The 15,813-nt window shown below is 47.5% G+C and overlaps 1 protein-coding gene across 5 annotated transcripts in view; it reads right to left on the bottom strand.

Annotated features, from left to right (window-relative positions):
- Positions 1 to 15,813, bottom strand: part of CEP170 (centrosomal protein 170) — a 548,658-nt gene that overhangs the window by 247,809 nt on the left and 285,036 nt on the right. For 3 of the 5 annotated variants that reach the window (XM_078648584.1, XM_078648586.1, XM_078648585.1), the window contains exon 10: positions 849 to 1,001. The exons of the other annotated variants lie outside the window; for them this stretch is intronic. In XM_078648584.1, coding sequence (XP_078504710.1) covers positions 849 to 1,001 — 153 coding nt within the window. The remainder of the gene's footprint in view (positions 1 to 848; positions 1,002 to 15,813) is intronic. 5 annotated transcript variants of the gene reach the window in all.

The following is a 15,813-nucleotide window of genomic DNA, read 5'->3' as shown; positions in this document are numbered from 1 at the left end:
TTGTTAGGATGACAATGTTCACCATTAAATGACTGTCTTTTAATAGACTGCTGTTTCAAGCCAGCAGTTTGTTTTAGACTGAAATCCCACTTTCTATAGAAATATCATGTATAGGTTCAATATAGTGTACGAGATAAAAGTATTCGTCTCCTCTTTGACATGCTTTATTCCAACCCATCGGAGCTGTTCATTTGGCAGCAATGCACCAAGATTCAAGCGTCCCATCACAATTTAGGAGTTGCTGTTAATTTAAAGAAGACTATGCAGCACTGGTTTCTCGAGTGAAGTGGCCTCACTGTCCCCACTCAACATACTTCAAGAAGTTTGCATTTTCTCTTGTTTAATAAGAGTGGAAGGTGTAGGAGTCAAATGACATTGCAATACAGAAAATATTACCTAGGTTTTAAGAGCATACACAATAGTCCTTAACACAAATGATCACATAAGACTTAAATATGTGTTTGGTTTGTGAGCATTCAACACACAGAAAAACACAATTTTCTATATAGTGCTTAAGAGAAATCTGTATTGTACTTTAGTGATACTGTAAGAGAAACCAAACTTAAGTGTTTTCGTTTTGAGGTCTTATCAGACAAAGAAACATCCCCACTCTTCAACTCGCATTTTTGTCACTGTAGACAAGCATCCACTAATTTATACCAGAATCTATTAACTTGGATGCATGTCTCTAATAAGGTGAAATGGAAACCTCATCAATTTACTGAATAGCTAGGATCAGCTTTACTTAAAATAAACAGGAGTTTAGGCAAGTCTCGTAGACGCAGAGGTTCATCATTGGGTTTTTTCATAATAAAAATAAAACATTATTTCCATCAAATAAAGTCTACCTCTGAGTCAAGATATCCAGCTGTACCCTGCTGTGGCCTGTCCCCTTCAAACAATGCTGAAGAGGAATTTACAGTCCAATCTTTAAACACTTGGTTTTGATCTTCCTTCATAACAGGATTACAATAATTGCGGCTGCTGTCCACGCCAAAGACCTGAAAACATAGCAAATCATCACAAAAATTAACCTGATTCCTTCCAGGAAAAAATATCATTCATTTAATAATTTGAAGCATCTGCACTATCAAAATACTATAAAAAGACAGCCTCATCGAGCTTTCTCCAAGTGGTCTCAATTAGGGCACCACTTTGTCTAATACATTACGGTTGTTGCAAGGTACCCATTAAGTAGTAAATACAACTGAGGGTGGTTTAGAAAACCATTTAAGAATTTCTCTGAAATCTAAACCAGAGAACTGATCATTTACAAAAGTTTCAATTAAGGCCATTAATACGTAAGCCTTGAGATTGATAAAATCTGAAACAGTTGTAATTCCAGGAATGGGTGCAAGTGCCAAGTTCAGGCATGCTTTTCCCAGGAATGCCTCATTTCACAAAAACACCCTGCAATGGACAGATAAACTAATGAGCTAATAATGTGACAAATTATACTGTAATTTAAAGAAAATAATCACAACCGTAATAATGAATCCATCCAGCCATACACCCTGCATAAATAGAAAAATGATGTTCTTTTATAGCTGGCTGGGGTAGAGACAGGTTAGAACCAGCTTTTTCATATGGTACACATCTCACAATATAGTGATTTATTACCTTCCATAAGAAGAAAAGACACCAAAACTAAAGATATAAAATAAAATATTTACTATCATTACAGCAGCATACACCTAACAAAATAAAAACAAAATTCGACCTTGTTGTGACTTTACTTAAAAACGTTTGGTAGTAGAGTTGCTAAAACCAGGTATGTAAAGTTTTCATGTCTGCTCATTTGTGACAAAGGCTTCCTCTTCTGTGGGAGTCGACTTCAACTATTCCCTACATAAGGCAATCACTATTTAATACACTATTAGAATCTTTTTCTATGAATATTTTATGTAGAAATGTAACTGACCGGGTTATGGATTCAGCTACTATGTTGGTATTTTAGTGGACATTATTTTGCTGCATTGGCTATAGAGAGGCAAGATTTTTAGATTGTGTTCTCAGTGATAAACAATATAATGTTTACTTTCTAATAAGTTACGAGAGCATGAAACCAGACAAATTACTGGCCACTTAAATTACCTTCTTTCTAATGGATTTACAGCTCTTCCTAGAAATACAACAGTTTTACAATGATACCAATAATGATGTAACAGATTGTAAATACTGATATTATTCATATCAAGTACAGTTTCAAAGACCAAGTAACCATGTACATTCAACTCGATTTAAACTAAATTAGTCATTTATAAATCAAACGATGATTAAGGATGTCTCTTGCAGGCACTTTCTTTACTTTACTGATATTAATGTAACTCTCTTCCCTAGTGCTCCCAGTTGGTTCAGCCAATCTCTTCTGTCTCATACACTCTATTTCAGTGACACCCTTCTCAGTTTATCATAACACCTTTATACAGGGATGTGGAATTCCTATAGCCCGACGCCCAGGACCTATTGTTTGGGGTCAAGGGCAACACATTTTCATGTGCATTTTGTCCTTGGGACAAGTAGGCCCAACCCCCTGCAGCACAAACCCTTTGGCTGTCAGTTTTTAGCACCATTATGGATTAGGGAAGGACACTGTCTACAATTAATGTCATATTTTTGTTCATATGTTAATTCTGTTCAAACTTGTATTAATGGTTCATTAATTGACAGCCTTCATTAATAGGGTGAGCGCTCTAAATAAATGTTGTAAGCTCTCACTGCACTACTGACAGTGGTTCCGGTATAAAAATGCGTTCACATGTTTTCCAAGTTTTGCACTATGAGGCTATATATAATGCTTGCAGAATGCTCTCTGATTTGATGCAATAATTTGCGGAAGCTTGAAAGCAAGATTCCACTAGGGGATTATATTTCACAAACATGTGCTGATGGTTTTCTAAGACGGACTTGTGTAGCCTCTTGCACACCAAGCACAACCGATTTACATATCAAGCACACACAGTGGAACCGCACGTATATTCACATCAAGCAAGACAAGAGAGATCAAAGGATTGACTACTTGAGGTAATAGGCAATGTATCATAAAGGATGGTGACTGGTAGGTGCAAATTTGTACTCTAAGATCAATCCACTCTTTAGTATCCAAGACAGCAAATCTACTCTCGTGAGTTTTATACTCAATCCCAAGAAAGCATGACCAGAAGCTAATCATCTGAACAAAGAGAAGGACTTTCTGATATCAGATTAATTATTGTGCTTATTTATACACCATGGTTAAAATTGTAAAGGTCAAGCCACTGCTGAATTTGCTTCTTAACCGGAAGCCAATGGGTGCTTCTTAAGATATCCAGAGTGGTACTTCTGAAGGAGACATCAAAATATTCTTCACTTTCTGTATTCGGTCTAATATTTATAAGGAGATGTATTTATACAGCGCATTACTATATCAAGCCCACATGGCAGCTTTCCTTAGATAAGAAAGAAAGATAACCTTTTTTTACAGAGTTGCCTCTGAAACCGAGACAAGTTTAAAATAGGACAAAAGCGTGGGTTCAAACTTAATTAGAAACAAAAACACATACACAAGATCCAAAGGCATTTTTACCTAGTTTTCTTCAGGTAAGTAGAGCCAAAATAACTGGAGCCAATGTAGTGAAACAAATGAAGTCAGAAGAAATCACATATAGATGTTAAAAAAGAGCAATAATGAACAATATTGGGAACACCCCTCTTCTGCTTAGTAATCTCCACCTTTCAACTGTTTGTATTAATTTAGCTATGCTAAGAGAGAAGCATTTACAACAAACATTAACAAATATAATGGGTACGGTTGTATTATAGTTCTGTACTTTATAGCAGCAAGCTTGTGGTAAGCCTGTGAGAACAACTGGCAGCAAGAATACATTTACTGTGGAAATCAGGATAGACATGTACTGCAGTTTTATAATACTTCTGACGCACTGTTGAGCAGTATTGGTACAACACTGATGCCTTGATCTGGTAGCCTCAGGTGTTGTAAGACTGTAGTATGGTAGTTAGTACTACATTGTAACTTGGGCAGTGTTGTGCTATAACTGCAGCTCTATACCGCAAATTGTGTCAATTCTGTCTGATAGTATTTTAAACAATCTAACAATCGAGTTGATGCCCATGCGCACTATCACCTAAAGGAGGAGTCATATACCTCGTGACTGGTAAGACTTCTTCGAAGAAAAACAAAGTGCAAATATCCGGAAGCAACACTAGATGGCGATCTATGCACAGCATATGATCTACAGCTCATATGCCTCGAACATGTAGTTTTGTTGTTGTGTTGCTAGATCATGTAGTAGTGTTTGAGTTGCAAAGTGGTGGAAAGTGTAGATTTTGTAGATGCATTGCTACTGTAATAGTGTTACAGTGGTGTAGAGTTTTTGTGTTGCAGTTTCAGTATTGTTGCATTAATGATTTAGTGTAGTTGCAATGTTGTGTTTTTTAGGTATAGTGTTGTCCTCAGTCAGCGCAAGTACATCATCAGGGACAGCAAAGAGTGGAGACAGCGAGTGGTTCCGAAAGATACACTTTCTCACTGCACACTTCAAGGCAGCTGCAGATGCACAGTGCCAGAGGTAACAAGAAGGCATAAAACACCTTCCACAGCTTGTGACTTCATTACATTAGCTCAGATATGCACAATTACTAAATATTTGGAAGGAATTAAAATGAAATTAGAGGCAAACCAACAATTACAGATCTAATCATTTTTGCTTTTATTCAGTGAAAGTGATTCTTTTCAGTATAACTACTATACATACAACAGTTGCATTATGAGGACTAGAGGCCCAAGTTTTCTTCACACTCAAAACAAGCAGTGATTCTGTTTATTTATTCATCAACAGTGCAAGCATCCTTACACATAGATAATGGGCACAGATCATACAGTAGGGGCGGGCTTTTTTCCTACACGCAGCAGACACAAAAGCAACGTACTAAGAGTAGTACAGGCAAAACACACACACACACCCGCCCCAATAGATAAGAACTTGCACTCCGGATCTAATACCAGATAAGTACAGTGCAACAGACTCAACAGCTCCCTGATTTCAATCCATGCTACAGATGCACCTCTGTTTGTTCCTCTATTCAGCACTCCTTCCTTTTTCCACTTTAATTACTCCTCTGTGTTTCTTTTTAACTCTGCCCCCTTCCTCGTCACACCAGTGCATACTGTGTATTGGGCTGTGGGGAGGAGGAGAAGGGGAATGCTGCAAATGGACACGAGCGATTGTGTTACTATCTTGAATCGCATGCCCTACTGCACCACAATAAAAAGTACTCATGAGGTTCAGATTTTACCAGAGACAACCCCTGCAGAAAGAAATTACAGACCACCCTTACTAGACAGCGCAGTCTCAACTCAGCGCAAACTGTTGTGGCACTTCTGGAGAAAAGGAACTCAAATGATGCACTTCTAAATCTGAGCGTCAACATAATAATGCTCCTTTCTAACAAAGAACATGCATGTTTGTTAGAAAAAATTTCAAACATAAAAGATTCTGCTTACAGACACAGAGCAGTCTTACTGTAGTTACTAACTGATACAAGTTCCATTGTGCAGCCCTTCAAGACATATACAACCTTCAAGACAGATACAACCTTCTTGGTTTCAGAGATGAAACTTCCAAGACCTAGATCAGTGGTTCTCAACCTTTTGACTTCTGGGGACTCCCGATTAATTATAACTGGAACGCCACCCCTTTCTCCTATCATTATTGGAGTATTGCGAGCACTCACTGAGTCATAACATCTTCCCGAGGGCCCCAGCTTAAGCATTGTCGTTGAATTGAAACGCAAAACAATATACAAAAAATACTGAAAAATCACTCAAATACACAAATGATGACGCATTTTATTTAATTTGCAAATCATCTCATATAAATAAAACAAAATCTAAATTGTAATTTTAGTATGACGGTTGGAGCGTCTCTAAGTTCAATTGCGGCCCTCATCATCTATACTATATTCTGTTTGATGCACTTACACTGCTCCCGCAAATCAATCGGAGGGTACAAATTAAGTTTTTAGTCTCCAATTTCAAATACCTTCACATTTACAGTGCATTTTAAAGTTTTCAATCGTACATTTAGCTTTCTTTTTTATATACACTTTATTAATCTGTTAATATTATTTAACCACCTGAGTTGGCTTCGTGGACCCCCAGGGGTCCTCGACCACAGGTTGGGAGCCACTGACCTAAGTGGTCAATTAACATTTGCTTCTTCGACTTACACAAGTTCCTCATACTTCCCATCAACACTGTCCATCTATTGTGTCCTTTCCTTCCTTTACTCACTCCTTTCCGACTCATGCTCTGAAGCAATTGTTTTCCGTTGTATGGCTGACGGCACTACAAAGAAGGCTTCCACCTACGGCCGTTATCAGCAAGGGCTGAAAAATATCTAGTTCTGCTGCAAGAAAGAGGATCAAAACAGCAAAACACCCCCAAAAATATTATTTCAGGTGGCAACTGTTAAATCCATTTCCTTCTGAAAAGGATTTGATGCAGTGTAAGCGTGCTCACAAAATCGTTTTTTCTATTTTCTACTTACTTAATCTACTCTCATATTACTCCTTCAACAGCACAGTACTAGGTCCTTTACGATTAGACGATCAGTTCACTTTATTTCACCAAAGAGGTAATAATTCTATGATGAACCTTTCTCCACCGATAGAAGGGGGGGAATTAAGATGGCTAAAACTCACTATTAGCTGTCCAATGAGGACAATTACCCGATAGCCAACTCACAGGTTAGGTATCAAATGTATATACGCCACTCTCAATACCATATTGTAAATATAAAGAATAGCAACTGGAAGTCATAACCTCCTAAAGAAGTTAAGACAAGTAAGGATTATAATAACTCTGCAGTCACTACATAGAATAAAAGAAGCAAAGCCGGATGTTCTCAAGAGCTTGCTGATTCTTCCTACAATGCATTTAAACCATTAATCACGATCAAATGAAGAATCAACAAGACTCAATAATAGGATCAGACAAATTAGAATAAAGTGATTATTGTATTAGCGATGCAAAATTCATCATAATCAGCAATTGTTTAAGCTCAGATATAAATATAACAATTTTTAGGTCGAGCTGACGTTAGCATTCATGCGAAGCATGAATGCTGTCAGCTCGACAACTAATGTGATCCGTTTTTAGGAGAGTGGACACCAAAGTGTTACGAGCGTTTTCAGTGCCGGATTTCACCTCGGGAGCGCGCAGCATTGTCTGCAGTGGCAGTGTCAGTTTCGCTTTTTTATTACTTTCGTTTTTCCCGAGGCTGGCTGAGGCTGGCTTGGAATGAACAGGCTTGCCCCCGCGCATGCGCAGAGTAACTCACAGCCCTTGTTTATATTTGTTTTAGTTCCGTGATGCTCCGATCTTTGCCCCTTCCGAGTGGAGCTTCCGAGTGGAGCTTCCGAGTGGAGCTTCCGAGTGGAGCTTCAGAGTGGAGCTTCAGAGTGGAGCTTCAGAGTGCAGAGTGGAGCTTCAGAGTGCAGAGTGGAGCTTCAGAGTGCAGAGTGGAGCTTCAGAGTGGAGCTTCAGAGTGGAGCTTCAGAGTGGAGCTTCAGAGTGGAGCTTCAGAGTGGAGCTTCAGAGTGCAGAGTGGAGCTTCAGAGTGCAGAGTGGAGCTTCAGAGTGGAGCTTCAGAGTGGAGCTTCAGAGTGGAGCTTCAGAGTGGAGCTTCAGAGTGGAGCTTCAGAGTGGAGCTTCAGAGTGCAGAGTGGAGCTTCAGAGTGCAGAGTGGAGCTTCAGAGTGGAGCTTCAGAGTGGAGCTTCAGAGTGGAGCTTCAGAGTGGAGCTTCAGAGTGGAGCTTCAGAGTGGAGCTTCAGAGTGCAGAGTGGAGCTTCAGAGTGGAGCTTCAGAGTGGAGCTTCAGAGTGGAGCTTCAGAGTGGAGCTTCAGAGTGGAGCTTCAGAGTGCAGAGTGGAGCTTCAGAGTGCAGAGTGGAGCTTCAGAGTGGAGCTTCAGAGTGGAGCTTCAGAGTGGAGCTTCAGAGTGGAGCTTCAGAGTGCAGAGTGGAGCTTCAGAGTGGAGCTTCAGAGTGGAGCTTCAGAGTGGAGCTTCAGAGTGGAGCTTCAGAGTGGAGCTTCAGAGTGGAGCTTCAGAGTGGAGCTTCAGAGTGGAGCTTCAGAGTGCAGAGTGGAGCTTCAGAGTGGAGCTTCAGAGTGCAGAGTGGAGCTTCAGAGTGGAGCTTCAGAGTGCAGAGTGGAGCTTCAGAGTGGAGCTTCAGAGTGGAGCTTCGGAGTGGAGCTTCGGAGTGGAGCTTCGGAGTGCAGAGTGGAGCTTCAGAGTGGAGCTTCAGAGTGGAGCTTCAGAGTGGAGCTTCAGAGTGGAGCTTCAGAGTGGAGCTTCAGAGTGGAGCTTCAGAGTGGAGCTTCAGAGTGGAGCTTCGGAGTGCAGAGTGCAGATTCGGAGTGGAGCTTCAGAGTGGAGTGGAGCTTCAGAGTGGAGCTTCAGAGTGGAGCTTCAGAGTGGAGAGTGGAGATTCAGAGTGGAGATTCAGAGTGGAGAGTGGAGCTTCAGAGTGGAGCTTCAGAGTGGAGCTTCAGAGTGGAGCTTCAGAGTGGAGCTTCAGAGTGGAGCTTCAGAGTGGAGCTTCAGAGTGGAGCTTCAGAGTGGAGCTTCAGAGTGGAGCTTCAGAGTGGAGCTTCAGAGTGGAGCTTCAGAGTGGAGCTTCAGAGTGGAGATTCAGAGTGGAGATTCAGAGTGCAGATTCAGAGTGCAGATTCAGAGTGCAGATTCGGAGTGGAGCTTCGGAGTGGAGCTTCGGAGTGGAGCTGAGCTTCAGAGTGGAGCTTCAGAGTGCAGAGTGGAGCTTCAGAGTGGAGCTTCAGAGTGCAGAGTGGAGCTTCAGAGTGGAGCTTCAGAGTGCAGAGTGGAGCTTCAGAGTGGAGCTTCAGAGTGCAGAGTGGAGCTTCAGAGTGGAGCTTCAGAGTGGAGCTTCAGAGTGGAGCTTCAGAGTGGAGCTTCAGAGTGGAGCTTCAGAGTGGAGCTTCAGAGCGGAGCTTCAGAGTGGAGCTTCAGAGCGGAGCTTCAGAGCGGAGCTTCAGAGCGGAGCTTCAGAGTGGAGCTTCAGAGTGGAGCTTCAGAGTGGAGCTTCAGAGTGGAGCTTCAGAGTGGAGCTTCAGAGTGGAGCTTCAGAGTGGAGCTTCAGAGTGGAGCTTCAGAGTGCAGATTCAGAGTGCAGATTCAGAGTGCAGATTCAGAGTGCAGATTCAGAGTGGAGCTTCGGAGTGGAGCTTCGGAGTGGAGCTTCGGAGTGGAGCTTCAGAGTGGAGTGGAGCTTCAGAGTGGAGCTTCAGAGTGGAGTGGAGCTTCAGAGTGGAGCTTCAGAGTGCAGAGTGGAGCTTCAGAGTGGAGCTTCAGAGTGCAGAGTGGAGCTTCAGAGTGGAGCTTCAGAGTGGAGCTTCAGAGTGGAGCTTCAGAGTGGAGCTTCAGAGTGGAGCTTCAGAGTGGAGCTTCAGAGTGGAGCTTCAGAGTGCAGAGTGGAGCTTCAGAGTGGAGCTTCAGAGTGCAGAGTGGAGCTTCAGAGTGGAGCTTCAGAGTGGAGCTTCAGAGTGGAGCTTCAGAGTGGAGCTTCAGAGTGGAGCTTCAGAGTGGAGCTTCAGAGTGGAGCTTCAGAGTGCAGAGTGGAGCTTCAGAGTGGAGCTTCAGAGTGCAGAGTGGAGCTTCAGAGTGGAGCTTCAGAGTGCAGAGTGGAGCTTCAGAGTGGAGCTTCAGAGTGCAGAGTGGAGCTTCAGAGTGGAGCTTCAGAGTGGAGCTTCAGAGTGGAGCTTCAGAGTGGAGCTTCAGAGTGGAGCTTCAGAGTGGAGCTTCAGAGTGGAGCTTCAGAGTGGAGCTTCAGAGTGGAGCTTCAGAGTGGAGCTTCAGAGTGGAGCTTCAGAGTGGAGCTTCGGAGTGCAGAGTGCAGATTCGGAGTGGAGCTTCAGAGTGGAGTGGAGCTTCAGAGTGGAGCTTCAGAGTGGAGCTTCACAGTGGAGAGTGGAGATTCAGAGTGGAGATTCAGAGTGGAGAGTGGAGCTTCAGAGTGGAGCTTCAGAGTGGAGCTTCAGAGTGGAGCTTCAGAGTGGAGCTTCAGAGTGGAGCTTCAGAGTGGAGCTTCAGAGTGGAGCTTCAGAGTGGAGATTCAGAGTGGAGATTCAGAGTGCAGATTCAGAGTGCAGATTCAGAGTGCAGATTCAGAGTGCAGATTCGGAGTGGAGCTGAGCTTCAGAGTGGAGCTTCAGAGTGCAGAGTGGAGCACTCTACAGCACCCCGCACTCTACAGCGCCCCGCGCTCTACAGCGCCCCACGCACTACAGCACCCCGCAGCGCCCTGCACTCTACAGCGCCCCGGGCTCGACAGCGCCCCGCGCTCTACAACGCCCCGTGCTCTACAGCGCCCCGCACTCTACAGCGCCCCGCACTCTACAGCGCCCCGCACTCTACAGCGCCCCGCACTCTACAGCGCCCCGCATTCTACAGCGCCCCGCATTCTACAGCGCCCCGCACTCGACAGCGCTCTACAGCGCCCCGCACTCTACAGCGCCCCGCACTCTACAGCGCCCCGCACTCTACAGCGCCCCGCACTCTACAGCGCCCCGCACTCTACAGCGCCCCGCACTCTACACCGCGCTCTACAGCGCACTGCACTCTACAGCGCCCGCACCGCAGCCTACAGCGCACCACAGCGCCCCATACTCTACAGCGCCCCGCACTCTACAGGGCAACGCGCTCTACAGCGCAACACACTCTACAGCGCAACGCACTCTACAGCACTCTACAGCGCCCCGCACTCTACATCGCCCTGCACTCTACAGCGCCCCGCAGCGCCCCGCATTCTACAGCGCCCCGCACTCTACAGCGCCCCGCACTCTACAGCGCCCCGCACTCTACAGCGCCCCGCACTCTACAGCGCCCCGCACTCTACAGCGCACCGCACTCTACAGCGCCCCGCAGCGCCCTGCACTCTACAGCGCCCCGGGCTCGACAGCGCCCCGCACTCTACAGCGCCCCGCAGCGCCCCGCAGCGCCCCGCACTCTACAGCGCCCCGCACTCTACAGCGCCCCGCACTCTACAGCGCCCCGCACTCTACAGCGCCCCGCACTCTACAGCGCCCCGCACTCGACAGCGCCCCGCATTCTACAGCGCCCCGCACTCGACAGCGCTCTACAGCGCCCCGCACTCTACAGCGCCCCGCACTCTACAGCGCCCCGCACTCTACAGCACCCCGCACTCTACAGCGCTCCACACTCTACAGCGCTCCGCACTCTACACCGTGCTCTACAGCGCACTGCACTCTACAGCGCCCGCAGCGCACCGCAGCGCACTCTACAGCGCACCGCAGCGCCCCATACTCTACAGCGCCCCGCACTCTACAGCGCAACGCGCTCTACAGCGCAACGCGCTCTACAGCGCAATGCACTCTACAGCACTCTACAGCGCCCCGCACTCTACAGCGCCCCACGCTCTGCAGCGCCCTGCACTCTACAGCGCCCCACAGCGCCCGCACTCTACAGCGCCCCGCACTCTACAGCGCACCGCACTCTACAGCGCACCGCACTCTACAGCGCACTCTACAGCGCACCGCACTCTACAGCGCACTCTACAGCGCCCCGCACTCTACAGCGCCCCGCACTCTACAGCGCCCCACACTCTACAGCGCCCCGCACTCTACAGCGCCCCGCACTCTACAGCGCCCCGCACTCTACAGCGCCCCGCACTCTACAGCGCCCCGCACTCTACAGCGCCCGCACTCTACAGCGCCCCGCACTCTACAGCGCCCCGCACTCTACAGCGCCCTGCACTCTACAGCGCCCCGCACTCTACAGCGCCACGCACTCCACAGCGCCACGCACTGCGCCCCGCACTCTACAGCGCCCCGCATTCTACAGCGCCACGCACTCCACAGCGCCACGCAGCGCCCTGCACTCTACAGCGCCCCGCAGCGCCCTGCACTCTACAGCGCCCCGCACTCTACAGCGCCCCGCACTCTACAGCGCCCCGCACTCTACAGCGCCCCGCACTCTACAGCGCCCCGCACTCTACAGCGCCCCGCACTCTACAGCGCCCCGCAGCTCACCGCACTCTACAGCGCACCGCAGCGCCCCATACTCTACAGCGCCCCGCACTCTACAGCGCCCTGCGCTCTACAGCGCACACACTCTACAGCGCACCACGCTCTCAGCGCCCCGCAGCGCCATGCACTCTACAGCGCCCCGCGCTCTACAGCGCCCCGCAGCGCCCCGCACTCTACAGCGCCACGCACTCTACAGCGCCCCGCACTCTACAGCGCCCCGCACTCTACAGCGCCCCGCACTCTACAGCGCACTCTACAGCGCCCTGCACTCTACAGCGCCCCGCACTCTACAGCGCCCCGCAGTGCCCCGCACTCTACAGCGCCCCGCACTCTACAGCGCACCGCAGCGTCCCGCACTCTACAGTGCAACGCATGGCCCCGCACTCTACAGCGCCCCGCACTCTACAGCGCCCCGCGCGCAGAAACTTTTACAAATAATAGAAATCCCACCATCGACAGTAGTCAATTTATCCACGAAAGTATTGACAAGGGATGAGGAATCTGTCCTCAATCTAGGTTTAAAATGTGTTCCCAGTCAGCAAACATACAAGGCAGCTCCAATAATATCCTATTGGCGAGCTAGTCCTGACAATAGTGAAGAACGAAATTAGCAGTATTTCACTATCATGACATGTAATACATACCTACACATGTCCCACCTTTAACATACACTGCACCCTGCCCCTGGGAGTGTCTTGGGCCTACCTTAGGGGTGTCCAACATGTAGTAAAAGGGAGGCTTAGGGCCTGGCAAGAGACTGCACTTGCCAGGTCGACTTGGCAGTTTAAAACTGTACTCAAAGGCACTGCAATGGTAGGCTGGAGACACGTTTACAGGGGTGCTTATATGGTTGGCACAATCACTGCTGCAGGCGCACTAGATGCATTTGATTTACAGGCCTTGGGCACACACAGTGCACTTTACTAGGGACTTACCAGTAAATCAAATATGCAAATTATGGAGAACCCAGCAGAATTAAAAATGACAGAGGTAGCATTTGCACTTGAGCACTGATTAGCAGTGGTAAAGTGTACGGAGTACATAAAACAGCAAAAAAGAAGTCCAGCATAACATCAAAAATACAGGTGGTAGAGCAAAAAGACAGAGGAAAACACGTCAAGGATGCCAGGTCTTGCAACTGCTTAGAGATCTTTGAGTGATGACAGGTCACATTGCCTCTCTCTCATCGTCTCATGACCCCAAAAGACAGAGGTCAGTCGCAGGTGTCTAGGGATAATTGGTGCACCTGAGCCCACTACAAGAGAGCGCTTCGATCCACGAGAATCCACTGCAATAATCAATCTAAATTACACCGCGCTGTGTTTGTTTACACTTCCTCTCTCGGGTGGGTTCTTTTCAGATGTGATCCCATTTGTAGCTCAGCAGACAGCAGCTTACCCTGACAGAGCAAGAGAAGGATGATCCGCACTCTGCTGCTTTTGGTCCAGCTCTCTCATTTATGTGTATTTTGTTGCCTGCGAGTGTTGTTTTTGTTATCACAGGAGAGGGGCTTGGCCTGATTCTACTCCCCACTACGAGCAAGGAGCCACGTGAATATCACCTGTGTATGTCCATTACGAAGTGATGCTAGAACACGTTTTATTTTAAAAATGGATTAGGCCCCAGAAGGTGTTCAAACAATTTCGAGGCATGGTGCTCATCTTCTCAGCATGAGAAGGATGAAATGCTGAGCCGAACTTGCTTTGATTCCAAACTAGTGGCCATTAGGTTGCAGTTGCATCATTGTAACAGGTGCATCAACCAACTGAGCTAGCTTGAAAAATTCCGGAGTGCAAACATACTAGATTAATAATGTAAGGTTCCTTTTGTAACACCTGCTTAGGACAGCTGCTAATCACCAAACATCTGATGCAGAGACACGCATTTTTTCCTTGACTGAAGCAACTATAACGATGATGCATATGTCATAAGTACATAGAAAGCTCACGAAAGTAAGCATGTGATGCTGAACATTTAAAAACATGATGGAATAACAATCTAGTATTTTGGCTATTCATCTTAACAAGACCAATGCATTGAACACCGTTACGTTGGCTGATAAAAGCGCATTTTATTTACAGTAGTCTAAAAGAGCAAAACTGCAGGAAAATGACCACTATACAAAATAAAAATAGCACTACTCTGCGCGCCGCCACTCCCGTGCACCATTTTAATTATGAAGACCCGGCCCGGCTCCAGTGCGTACCACTACCAACTATTTAATTAATTTTAAAAAGGCTCAGGCCAGGCCGGTAGGGCGTGCGCACCACGGCACCATAATTAATGTTTATAGGCCGGGGCCCGTTACCATCCGTCCCTGGCGTGCGTTGCGCACTGTAACTATTATAATATAGGCTTGCCTGCTTGCTTGCTTCAGCAGCAGCCGAGGGCAAATGGAGCAGGCGAGGAAGCAACAGGGGTTGGGGGGCTGGTTGAGTGCAAGGGCGAACCCAATATGGAGGGAAGCGGCACACAGGCAAGAACAGAGAGCAACACTGAGTGCGGCCCCGGGAGCAAAGAAGTACAGAAGCGAGAAAGCATGTTCTATAGGAGGGACAAACACGAGTGACAAGTTGGGACATAAATAAGAAGCAGGCAAATGCGCGACAGGAAAGCAACTAATTAGTGCACGCAGCAGGCCTGGAGGCAGGCAGCCAGCAGCAGCCCTGCCCCGCCGGTCGGTGACGGAGACGGAGTGACAGACTCTGAGTGACTTACTTTGGTCTTCGGACTCGGATTCGGAAATCGGACAGGGCAGCTCAGCGTGGGCGGGCCTGGCCGCCTGGCTGCTTTGTCTTGGACTTGGAAGGCAGTTAAGTTCGTAGTTTTCGTTGTTCTTCTCTTGTCTTCTTCTTTGGCTATGCGCGCCGCCTGCCGCGCCCCATATGCCACGCACAGGGGCTTACTGCTTATTGGCCCGCATGATGTTGTGCGTGCCCTGGGGCTGCCTGGCATTGCTCACCACCACTCAGCAGCAGCTAGCCCTGCTGCCCACGCCCCCCACGCAAGACTCTGAGTGACTTACTTTGGTCTTCGGACTCGGATTCGGAAATCGGACAGGGCAGCTCAGCGTGGGCGGGCCTGGCCGCCTGGCTGCTTTGTCTTGGACTTGGAAGGCAGTTAAGTTCGTAGTTTTCGTTGTTCTTCTCTTGTCTTCTTCTTTGGCTATGCGCGCCGCCTGCCGCGCCCCATATGCCACGCACAGGGGCTTACTGCTTATTGGCCCGCATGATGTTGTGCGTGCCCTGGGGCTGCCTGGCATTGCTCACCACCACTCAGCAGCAGCTAGCCCTGCTGCCCACGCCCCCCACGCACGCGGCACGCGCATACGCGGCGGCGGAAGTGCGGAACGGAAAGTGAAAGAAAAGGATAAAGGCCTGTCCCGCGTCACGCCGCCATTTCATAGAATCAGGCGGGCTTAGACTAAGATAACAAAAAGTGCCTTACACACTGTGTAAGGCACGGTTTGTTATCATTGTCACTTTTGCCTCATGTAATGTAACGTTTGCCTTTGTATTTTGTTCACTAGTAATGTTCTCATGTATCAGTTCTGTTTCTATTGTGAATTCGCTCTGACACCTTCGGGTGAAGTCCGCACATCCCTTCTTACTCGGCTTGCTTAGCTGGCAGAATGGTGTTGCAGCGTTGGCTAGGAGTTTATTATAGTTGAGCTTTTTTCTTTCAGTCAAATAATAAAGTAACATTCATACAACCTAAATTCAGGATGCTGCCTCCCTGCCAATGTTTTAG

Source organism: Lissotriton helveticus, chromosome 6 (genome assembly GCF_964261635.1).
Source record: "Lissotriton helveticus chromosome 6, aLisHel1.1, whole genome shotgun sequence".
Taxonomy (NCBI): Eukaryota; Metazoa; Chordata; class Amphibia; order Caudata; family Salamandridae; genus Lissotriton; species Lissotriton helveticus.
This window is presented reverse-complemented; position numbering and strand designations above follow the sequence as displayed.